General features: G+C 27.4%; 1 protein-coding gene across 1 annotated transcript in view; it reads left to right on the plus strand.

Annotated features, from left to right (window-relative positions):
- Positions 1 to 13,258, plus strand: part of LOC112691823 (head-specific guanylate cyclase) — a 421,762-nt gene that overhangs the window by 236,578 nt on the left and 171,926 nt on the right. Inside the window, exon 7 of the mRNA XM_025566227.1 lies at positions 6,522 to 6,724. Within this exon, the coding sequence (XP_025422012.1) occupies positions 6,522 to 6,724 (203 nt within the window). The remainder of the gene's footprint in view (positions 1 to 6,521; positions 6,725 to 13,258) is intronic.

Below are 13,258 nucleotides of genomic sequence, written 5' to 3' on the forward strand. Positions count from 1 at the left end.
CCTGGAAATAACTGTTGCATTTCAAAGTTAATTTTGTCAACATCATCATTTTTTGCTGCTAAATAGGCCGTTGACTAAGTCAATTTTGATCCAAGTAATTATTCAGTATATCCAGAAAAACACTCTCAATTAGTTCATTTTTTGTCTGCACTATATTGCAAAAATTGTCTGACAATTTGGATGCAGTTCTATTTTACCGTTTCCAATATCCAGCAATTACTCAGAAAATATTTTTGCCGATGGATCATTTTGCAATTGTACTCGCATGTTTATGGTCAATCGAAACGTTTCAACATTTCGCCATAAAAACAATTGTTTTAAACATGCATAAATCTCATCGGCATAAGTAGAGCGAGAAATGACTGGCAATATCCGTCGGAAATCACCAGACAGTAGTAGGACAGCACCACCAAAAAGTTTATCGTTGTCGTTCAAAAATTTTGCATCGTTTAATATAATGTGAATATTTATGAACCATGGTACATTCATCCCAGATTATAATTGAACTCCTACGCAACACTGAAGCCATTCCGCTTGTTTTCTTTAATGTTACACGTTGCGTTTGGTTTGTTATGAATGTCTAATAGCAGCTTAAATGCTGAATGTGCCGTTTGTCCACCATCTAACAAAGTTGCAACAATGCCTGATGAAGCAATTTCCAATGCAATTTTCTGTTGTGGCCGTATCTTTGCAAGGATCAACGATGTTAAAAATGTCTTCCGGTTCTACCGGGCGCGTCCAAGAAAAAAAAGTCACCTTGTTCTGCATCAACAGTTAGAATAATCCGATTATAAATTATTTTTTTGTTTAGCCGTCAGTAATGGTTCATTATTCTCAATAATTATACATAGCTAAGTCAACCTCGTTATACTGTTTTTGTCGTTTTAAATCACTGTTAACTAAGTCAGTGGTCGGGCGAACAGGTGATGGCATACTATAATGATTAAGTGGAAAAATTAGAAATTAAAATACATAAATCCTCGATCAAAATTTGTGCTTCATTATACATCTGCTGTGTGAAATTCATATTTGAACATTGGTTTGTTTGTTTAACTCGATGTAGTATGTCTTCAGTCATATAGTTTTTATATTTTTCCCACGGAGTTGATGATTTGGCTGGGTTACATGTCATCAAAATAATTGCAAACAGCTGTCGAATACTATTTGACGTTGATGTCAACGCTGCATCAGCAAGTATCAGGGCCCAGTGATTGCCGTATTTCAGAAATTTCACCCACGACACACATCTTGATAAGTATTGAACATTTGACCATTAACTGTTCACAAAAATTTGAAATACGTTGGTCCAGGAATATTCACCAACAACAAACGTAAAAAGAGGCATTCACGTTGTTTTGGATGTACTGTGTAGTCTTCCCAGTGCCTTGACTTTGAATATGCCCGCGATTGAAGGATGTGGTTCTCCTTGTTTACGTGGATCTCATTTTTTACCTGATTTGTACCAAAGTTTATTGATAACCTAATTCCCTATTCTCAAACATTGTGGATCTTTTTAGAGAATTCTATAACTTTATTTTTCACAATTATTGCAATGCAAAAATATTGAGGGCTTTAATCGAGATAAAAATTATCCTATCTTTTATTCATATCTACACGCCGCCGACGATAAAACACACACAATAGAAAAAAAGGTCAGGTTACAGGTAGATATATAGATACTATCGCGGTCAGTCACGGGAATATCCGAAATACACCATGCAATTATACATAGGTATGTAAATTTATAAAAAAGTTAATAATAATATATTAAAAAATTTGAGATGAAAACTATCCTATCTTATAAGTTGGACCAAATTACACACGGTATTAAAAATTTCATTATGATCGGTCCATTAGTTTCGGAGTTCATTCCGAAAAAACACTGTGACACGAGATTTTTCTATCTAAGATTGACGAAGAAATCAAAATAATTTCCAGTATGATTTTGAAAATATTGAAGTCCACATAAAATAATTTATCAGCTAAAACTAAATAATAGTAAAAAACATTGTTATAATTAGTATTTATTATATTATATATAATGTAATAAATTTAAACATTCAAGTTATACATACATATAAAATTGTTATATTAAAATATATTATACATATAAAATATATACAGGTGTCCCAAGATGATTTGACAAATACAAATACATTTGTTTACATTAAATGATTTTTTTTAATTTTAAGAATTCAAATTTGAACATTTTAAATTGTATTCTTAAGTTTGATAAATAATTAAAAATGGTAATTTTGTAATCAGAATTTTTAAAAAAATATTGGTATTTAAAAATCTAATAATGATAGAGTCATTAATTTTCTGTTTTTATAAAGTTTATGAAAAGGTTAACAATATATTGTGTATAATATAATTATTATAACTCATATTATTGTGATTGAAATTTAATTTATTCCAAAATATTTGTTGTCATTTGTAACTACTATATTACTATCATTAATTATAAATTTATATTTATCATTATAACCCCAATTGATTAAAATACACACGTTGTGTATGAATAATCAAAATAACCAGATAAACTTAAATATTAAAAACTGATATTTGATAATCGAAATAAATTAAAAGTATAAACGGGTGTGATTTTTAGTTTTTAGTTTATTATTATTTATAATATCACTTAAATCACTTGGATTACAATTTTATTACATTCTACGTTTTTTGGTACACTCATCGTTTATTCTTGAGTAAAATCACAAAGGTCCAGAGAAAACGTACTAATGCAATTTATAAATGTGACATTCAAATAGTGTACAGTGCAATTTGAAGAAAATTATTCATTCAACATATTAAATAATGTTTATATTATGTCATACAGGAAATCAAATTTGAATTTCTTTTTAATAATTTATTAAAAGAAAGGAAAATATAAGAAATGACAATTTGTTGAAAAACATTAACAAATTGACAAGTACATTTTCATATTCTTAAACAACAATCAACAAATCATTATGGAATTTTCATTAAATTACAATGTTTTATTAAATACATATTTTTTATTATATTGAAAAAAAACACAAACATCTATAAAAATGCAACTACGTTTTAATTAATTTAAATTAATTAAAATATAAACCACAAGAACGCAATGGGTTACTTTTTTAATATCCTATGTTCTATAATAATATATACGGAAATGCTATAAAATCTGAGCCCTGTTTATTAATTATCACTTTCATCATATTGATTTTTAGATAAGTTAATGAATGTTTTTTTTTTTACAATTTTTGGCTGTATTTGTTTAATTACTAAAATATATTAAAAATTAAAAAAATTACTCTGCATAATGCAAACCGTCAGTAAATGTTATAATTTTTTTTTAATTAATTCAGTGAATGTGGCAAATTCTGAAAAAACAATTTGATTAATATTAGAAATCCAATATTTTTTACCCTTTCACTATTGTATAAAACATCATTGATATTAAAGTCGGATCTAGGGTAGAGGACTTTAAAAATTAATATTAAGCAAATATAAAAATAAATTATTTAAAATGTTATTAATGTGTACATATAAAAGAAAGGATAAGATAAAAACTGTGGGATTTCTCTAACTGGTAGAGTTGTAACTTTTTTTTTTTTTAAAATCAAAAAGAAAAATCATGAAAATACCAAAAATTTTGGGGAAAATTCAATTTTAATTTTTCTTACTTTTCTAAACAATAATTAGAACAATGTAAAGTTCAAAATGTGTTAATTTATCATTTTTAAACCATAGATCTATACGATTATTATCGAAGGTAACCAATATAAAATGTATACTATAACATTTTTTACAATTATAAATAAAAATATTAAATGAATTAATATATAAGGCAATTACCTTCTTATCTGTCTACTTCAATAATAACGATACTAATATTTTGTTTATTTTTGTATAAAATTTCAAATACACAAAATATTTTATATTACGTACATGATATATATACATAAATAAATTTTGAAAAACTAATAGTTGTCACCAATTTTATCTTTATAGAACATATATTTATTTTAATTATTTAATTCATATTTTTAAAAACTTTAAAATTCATAATAAATGAGTTAAACTTTAAAAAATGATTTTAAAACCACACTTTTTCTAAAAATCCGATTTATAAAATGAATATTTTGGATTTTATTTTTGAACCCTAGAACAATAATTTCATATTTCAAATTTTCAAAGTTCAGTTCATTTAATACAATTTCGTTCTTACGTAGATCCTAAGTATTTATTAAAAAAAAAAAAAAAAAAAAAATTAAATAAAAATAACAAACATAACGAAAGTTATTTCATTTATCGAATCACCCTGAGGCACTTTGTATAATTATGATTTTGTATTTTTTCATTTAATTATTTATTTTAATCAACTTTGAATTGTAGTTTAAGAACTCTGGTTAATACAAAATTAAATAAAGAAAATCATCTTTATATCTTTAATATTGTTATTTAATGTTACCTTTCGATAAATAAGAACCTTTAAATAGCGATAAAGTATAAAATATAATGCTATTATTTTGGCTATGACAATGTTGAAGAAATTATGAAGAATGTTAGAACATTTATTAAAAATAATATTAAAATTTAATAGTTTGATAAAATGCAGTTGCTTTTAATATTTCTCTTTTTTTTTTTTTTTTTTTTTTATAAAAGAAATTACTTCATTTGAAAAGTTATTAGTTATAAAATAAGTACATTTGCAGAGCAAATAAAATCCACACTATCTGTACACATTTGAAGATATTTATACTATATTTGTATATATTTTGGATTCCTAATATGAATTTTTATTTTTAATTACTAAATGTGTACTTTAAAAATATTCTAATATTCTTAGAAATATTTTAAGTGTCCACTTGTCATTTTATATTTTGACGTAATTTAGTTTTGTAACTATTTACTAAATAAAACAATAATTTCACAATGTTCATAAAAATATGCATATGGTTTCAATAAAATTGGTTATATGTATTTTGGAGGAATTTCAGTGTGCGTTTGTATAAAAATTAAATTCTTATCATAGAAAAATAATTCAGTAACCTAAAAGTAATATATAATTACGAATTCTTCTTCTGTTAGAATTATGAATAATGATTAATATTATGCCACATTTACATTAGGTAAATATTATCTGATATCATGACTAAATATTAAATAGAGTAACGTTCTAACTCTATGGACTACTGTGATACCGTGACTAACTGTGATATTCTGATAGTGTAAAGTAAACATGTAAATCGCCATAGGTACGTGAAAAATAGAAAGAAGCAGTTCAAGTAGAGTAGTAATCTCTGTTATTTTCACTGTGATTTTTTTTATCACAGTAGCAATATCACAGTGTGATAAATATTTTTCACAGTTTAACATCACTACTCACCACGACAACACGACAAACGATACACGCACAGGCAATGTATGTAGCGGTACGAACTTAACCAGGTGGCCAGTTCCAACGACGGCGACGACCGATAATCGTTATCAATATCACGCGCCAGCAAAGACCGTGTGCGACGAACATGATTTTTTGAGTCGTCGATGCGCGAACGGACGAAATCAAAAAAGCATTGTAACTCTTATTGTAACATTATTGTGATTGCGATATCGAAATATTCTTATTTTTTGTTAAATTTTAATATTTATATCGTCTTGAAAAGCAGGAAGTATCAAAGATATGACGAATATTTTATATGTTACCCGATATTCTCCCCGTAGATAACATTTAATGAACGCGACCAATGGTCATTGATTATCCTAAATGACTTAAATTTATTTTTGCCATTGAATATTTAAACGTTTCGTTTCAAAGAAAGAGCCACGTGGAAGCTTTTATTTACAATTCTTTTCAGCATAAATTATTTTTATTTATCATTTATGACAAACTTTTTTCTTCTGTTCGCAATACAATTTTGTGTTCATAAATCGGTTATTCAAGTCGATAAAAATATGTATTATTTTATTACATCCTTTGACTTTAGTTATCTAATGTACGATTCATTACATTTCGTTATTTCTACATTATGACTCATTCGACACGGCGAAGCAGTTTACACAAAATATAATTAATGTAAAAAGTTTTATACGAAAAATGTGACGTTTTTTTTTTTAAAAACTAAAATGTTTATTCGCTCTAGTAGTACTAAAAACGATTTAGATCGTTGCACATTTATTTTAGATTTAAGAGAACCAACGCACATTTGAAGTTCAAAATTCGTAATAAAGACAAGTGTTATCGTGATAAAACATTGTTTTCACAGTTGTACGCTTAGTTACTAACGGTTTTTCGTATAACAATAATACGTAACGGTTAAATGTTCACATTTAATTCAATTGATATTTTCGCTTTTGTTAATAATAACAACAGAAATGTGATGTTATTTGAAACATCACAAATTTATAAATTTCACTTTCGATATACGAGTACACAAAATTCTGATCCACTCGGTGGTTTTTTAATCTAGCATAACATGAATAGTGGAAATAATGAATTAGTCATTGTACTGATCACTGTTTTACAATTTCAGATACACCATTAGGACCGCAGCAGTTGGTGAAGATGTTAAAGACTCCGCCATCGCTTTGTCGCATCGAGCCTGTGACCTTAAAATGGGCGTAACGAGTTTCTGCAAAGCTTTTCCGTGGCATTTGGTGTTGGACAAACGACTGGAATTCGTACAGCTGGGCACTGGTTTTATGAAGCTTTTCGGCAAATGCTTACAGCAATTCGGTAAGATTGATCATTTGGATATCACGTGCAGTAGTGTTTTAATATATTATTGATACTAAAGAGCCGATTAGAGTTGTGTACACAAAAACACTATAATAACGATACTGCTTATAACATAAATCAACAGTTTAAATATAGATATTTGATCAAGGTTCATGGTTTTCATGACACTCGTATAAATATATGTATATATATATTTTTTCTATTTAAACATTGTTTCTACATAAATTACTTTTTAAATTGTATTAATATAAGTACATAAAATAACAAATATTTACACAACGATCAGCATTACACTTAAGTTAAAAAAAAAAATCTTATAAAGGAAATCAAAAACAATTCTATAAATATATTTAGGCAATTTTTTTTTTTTAATCTTTTTTAGTAGAGTTCTATGAAAAAATGCTTTATAAAATATGTTACTTTTAAAATATTGACACTAAGTATCTGATCACTTGATTAGGAAATGATGCAAAAAAAATGTTGAGCATACAACAAGACTGTTCGTAAAATCATGAGTCTAATTATTTTTACGCTTGACAAAAATGTTAAAAATACTTTTCAGCAGATGATGCGATTTTATTTTGTAATATATATTGAATATTGAATAGAATAAATGTATATTATTACCTTTTTTTGAGTTTTTAAGAAATATTTTAAGCCAAGTAGGGTAAATTATATTGCAGCGTATTATATCCACCCATTGTCCACGGTTTTTTTAGCATGGTGAATAATTCACTACTCTAAAGATATAAAACTGTTTAAATATTACTTTGTAAATAATAATAAAATTAATATGAAACTTGAACAACGATCATAAAAAACTTTTTATTGCTGTTTTAAAAAATAACAGTGTTACAATTTTGAAATAAAAAGTCATAACAAAAATTTCAGATTTATTTCTACCTGACACATATTTAGAATATATAGGAAAATTAAATCTTGAATTAAAATACTTGGAATTTTATAATAATTCATCAGTTAATATTATCGTTTTTTTTTTGAATGGATTTATCTGTTATGAAATTGAAAAAGTTTTTCCTACAATGATATTGATTTCATTAATTTTTGAAATTATTGCACATAATATTAAAGAAAAGTCTGCTTGCAAACATGGTAATAAAATCTAATATAAGGTTTTATTGAAAAAAAAAAAAAATGTAATGCTAGGTTTTATTAGAAAAAATTATATTTAAAAAAAATCTTTCTATGAAATAAAACATTCAGTTATAGATTATAATCTTCAAATTTTGAATTTAATTATTTTCTATAATTATAATAAAAAAATACGGAAGTTATAAAACGATATCATTGCCTTGGTCTATGCATATCATACCAAAATAACTTATCTTGTTAGAATGGCTTGGTTGAATAGTCAATCTACTATTATATTTTGTTTCATGCAGCATATTAACGTTTGATTATATTACTGTTTAATTTCAATTATCAATAAACACAGTTTGTACGAAAAAATGTTGTGTTTTCCATTAATTGTTTTGTGCTTAAACTTCCCTATCAATTATAAACAACAAGTCCAAAAGTTTCAACTATGTATCAAAGTATCAAAATAAATAACCCGTTGATGGGCTAAGTTTTCACTTTGCTTAAGAACAATTTTTCAAGTCTCATGTTTTTATCATGGAAACGCTTTATTGTTGTTTTTGAAATTCACCCAAGATTATGAAATTCAAACATAAATGTAATAATAATATATATATGACAACATTTATATAACGTATGTTATGTGTGTAAATTGTGTGTTCACATGAAAACATAAAATATGTTGCTACCACGACTATATTTCTCCAAGTGTATCGTTAAACCTAATATGAGAAATTAGATCCTTTTGCAATTAAGAATTCAATTTTATTAACAATCCAACAATTGACGAATTTCTATGTATTGCACCATTCTATACTGTCTGGGATGTTGTTAAGCAGCCGTCGGTTGATGTAAATACAAATGAGTTTAATTGAGTGAAATATTCTAAAGCCTATAGTTAATATAAAATAAACTGAAAGTACAAAGGTAAAATCGATTTTGAAGATTATCTCAAGAAAATTGTATTTTGAATGAAAATTTTTATTGAAAGACATACTAATATCAATCAGAGTTTTCGGTTAATTCGAAGTAATTAGGGAAGGCTCTATAAATTCAAAGACATATTATTGTCAATGGCATTCATATTTTTAAATTTTATTTTAAAGTATTTATGTTCTTTGAATGAAATAAAATTCATATTGGTATAATAAAATATCAAATACGAGTCTCATGCCTCAATTTATACTTTAAAATTGTTTATCTTACCCGGCACGTATGTTCAACAAGAGATCCAAAAAACAATCACTTTTTAATAAACCATAATAAATATATTTTTATTATTTTTTAATTTTTTATCGTCATTTGTATACATGCAGCGTACAATTGCGTCTCGTCTCAAGCATCTCATTGATAGTTAATCTGGTTTTTATAAACTTATAATTTAATTAGTAGTTTTTAATGTCGTCTTCAGGTGTTATAAACCATGCCGGTAAATCTCCGGCTACTAACAAAATCAAGACCACACTCACAAAAAATACTGTCTTAACATCTGCTTCGGTACCTTCGGTAGAAACGGTAATTTAATTAAAAATGTCATTAGTTCAGTATCACCTAACATTCAACAAGTAAACAAAAATACACCGATTTTAAATACATTTTATTTTACATTCAATTTCTATGACGTAACTGAAAATATGGCCGATCCCAACAGTACGGTCGTTGATAATCAACCTAATGAAGTCACAACCGTCGTTATCTACATATAACGGATGCCAGTTAAAATCGCGAAAGTAAAAATCGCGGAAAAAAAACGACGAAAATAAAAATCGCGAAATATTTTAACCTCAAAAACATTAATAGCGAAAAGTAAGAAATTATTTTCGTTAGTGGATTTACCTTTATAATATAATAAGTAATAATAAGCATAAAAATCAAAATACTATATAAAATAACATTTAAATTTGATATTTTTCCTAATCTTATAATGTGTAAGTAGATAAAATACACCATTAAAATATGCTATTATCCCTATATGAAAAAAAATTTGAAAAATTAAATAAAAAATATTATAAAAGAATTTGACGCTTCTGAAACGATCTGATGTAGATTATCTTAAGGTGACAGAGCTCGAATTTTCACTTTTTCTATACAAATACGCCGTTCAGTTTCTAAATTCGATATGGTATGGTTATGTTCATTAGCTCCTTTAACGATTTCTACATTTATTAAATTAAGGTGTGATTTACAGAGGCTTTCATTACACTTCCAATACATGGTAGATTTATATTTTTTGTCAAATCTGTACAAATAACCATTATATTTTAATAAATTTTCGTTTTTTTGACTTTGAATAAACTCCATTACAAATGCATTACGTATGAATATGTTAACGGATAACTCGGTAATGGTTATAGGTTATAGGACTGAAAAGTACAAAATGACATTGGTTATCTAGATAAAGCATAGCATTATTATTATTTACTATATAATAAAGCTTGGTAGCAGTTAGGTTTAACCACGGCTTATCTTTAATACGTAATCCAAGACGCAAAAGTACAACAGTACATTATTGATTAATTAGTATTACTAGATTATAAAAGTATGTACTACTGTTATGTACGGTCCGTAATTTTAGGAACTGGACCGGACTGAAAATTTAAAATAATTTATTAGAGTGGACCGAGACCGGTTCGAACTAATAAATTTCGGACTGTAAAAGCTTATGGGCCGGACCGAACCGGACCACGGTCCTATTTTTTTTTCTACCATACAAGACCCCAAGTATAACATAATATGATAGAGCGGACAAACGATCTAAACTATAAAAATATTGCACCGTGAAAATAGACTATGATAAATTTATATTTTAGTATAGGTATATTAGGTATATATACTACACTATACTATACTCGTGATTATCTCATTATTAAGTATTAATTATTTTTACAAAGAATTTTACGTGGAAATATCGAACTACTTGCTATCTGGCCTGACTAATCAATTATTTTCCAAGTATTACCGCTTAACGGCATCATCGACAAGAATGGATAGAAATTAGATGTGCACATTTCATTTCCAATCTCTGTTTCCCCAAAATAATGTATAGATAAACTATAATTAATATAAATTAAGATCATAATGTGCGAATATTTCATTGGCAGTTGTATACATTTATATACTTGGACGGCGCGGTGCGGTGTGGCACTTCCACAATATTCCACGTTACCCGCATCATAACGAGAACAATAATAATTTTTCTTGAAAATATGTTCAATAATAAATTATTAATAGCCAATAGGTACCATGAACAGCTTTGAAATACATACAATATACATGATAGTACATACAATTTATATAAAACAACGTTGCTGGGGTAAAATATTGATTCCTATGGGCCATAATCAAATATTCGTGTTATTAATTCTATAAATAATGTCTTTATAGTTTTAAATCATTGTTCAATAGATATTAGATTTGAAACAAGTCATAATATTAGCCGTATATTTTAAACTAATCGAGACCGGTTGGTCCAAACCGGACCGGATCGATCTGATTATATTTTAGAGACCGGACCAAACCGAAATTATTATAGTTTAAACCAGGACCGGACCAAAATCATTCAAAAAAATATTGATTTGGACCGAACCGATCCTTCACCTATTTTTATACGATAAGACTGGATCAGATCGGATCGTGCAGAGCACTATAACCACTAACGAAAATTATTTCTTTCTTTTTGTTATTAAAACATTTCACGGATTTTTATTTTCGCCATTTTCACATAGACTCAGATATAACATATCGTCGTTCCCAATAGATCGTTGGAATCCTTATAGCTCGCCCTTCTCCTTTATAGAATCTACTCACAGTCCATAAATATTCCATAGCCATTATCTCGGTAACCTGGCTACTTCCTCCGCATCTTTTGAATAAACCAAACTTTAAAACCTTCAGAACTACTTTCCCAGATATTTATAGTATCCATAACCATAGCCATTCATAACTCTTTTAAAACTTAACTTATTTCCATTGATGAAATTATCAGAAATAGACTCATTAGCTACAAAATAGACCTCATTGGAGTTGAGATTTTAGTTACAGATATCTCTACCCCATTAAAAATCTGCTCTTTTTACATCCTTAAATATATATACATCCCTTACCTCCTTTAACTGACTCTTTTCTTCTTAGTTATGCGCAATTTCCCACTGTGTAGGGACTTGACTTTAACTTTAACACCTTTCATCTAGTATGAAGCTTAAATTCATTGTCAAGATGTCGTGGTAATCTTATTTATAATACAATCGATTCTCTAAGTCTCGGAATATTAAGCAACGGTAGTTTAACCCTCATCGGCAACCCGAATTCAACCGATTCAGTCTTGGATTTTCTATCTGCTAACTATCTGGAATGTATCATTGAAAACACTTTGTAAACCTCAGAGCAGCTGTCACATCCCGATTATTATAAATACTAACATATGTATTACCACGAATACAAATTCCCTTACTTCCTGCTCAGACTTTATCTAATACAAACCAATTCATTTTAATTTCAATAAAGATGATTGGCAGCTTTTTCTCTTCAAATACAAAATTTATTTGTCGCCTTACCTGATAATATATCCTTAAAAACGTCTTACCCCTATTTCACTGACATTTTAAACTACTCTACCAAAGAAACGATACTCATCATAAGACTAAATACAAAAACATTTTCATAATTTCCACCATGGTGTAACTCCACTTGTACAGAATCAGTAAAATATAAATCCTTACTTTTTAGACCATTTCGATGCACGTAAAAACTTTTCTATCATATCGAAACGCATGCGCCCTTACAACCCGTACTCTTAAAACGAAAGAGCAATAATTGGAAAATGTATGCTCAAATCTTAAACCTTCTATTTCCTTTCAATACCTCGGATCTGCAGATATGAAGTTTAAACATTGCTTTATTCCTTCATTTCACTATGACAACTATGGTTGGTTTGATTATTTTTGTACCAAAATTGCTCCATATTATGTTTCATCTGAATCTGAAATCTCTCCACAGTATTATCAGTGATATTAATCACTATGCATCTTTTAACCATGTCCTAACGAATGAATTAAATATATCAGAATTAACTTTCGCTATCGCTTCATTGATATCCACTACATCCGATGATGTACAAATCTAAAGAATATAAAATTGCACTAAAAAATAACGTTACGTTATAATTCATAAAATTTCGTTTATTATATCTGATTATTATTAGACTCATTAGTTATAATTAGAACACGGATTTCTATGCAATTGCATATTTTTTTCCTTTCAATATTTTTGGATTTTTGTCAGTTATCTCCACAAATCATCATAATTTGAATCTAATGGTGACATTTTTTTTTGCATATTTCTGCATATTTAGAGGTTATTGCATATTTTGGCAAAATTCAAAATTTATTGTACATTGAAGTGAAAATTTAAAAAAAAAATGTATAAAATAATATT

The sequence above is a fragment of the Sipha flava genome, unplaced genomic scaffold (assembly GCF_003268045.1).
Source record: "Sipha flava isolate LNK unplaced genomic scaffold, YSA_version1 67_pilon_pilon, whole genome shotgun sequence".
NCBI lineage: Eukaryota > Metazoa > Arthropoda > Insecta > Hemiptera > Aphididae > Sipha > Sipha flava.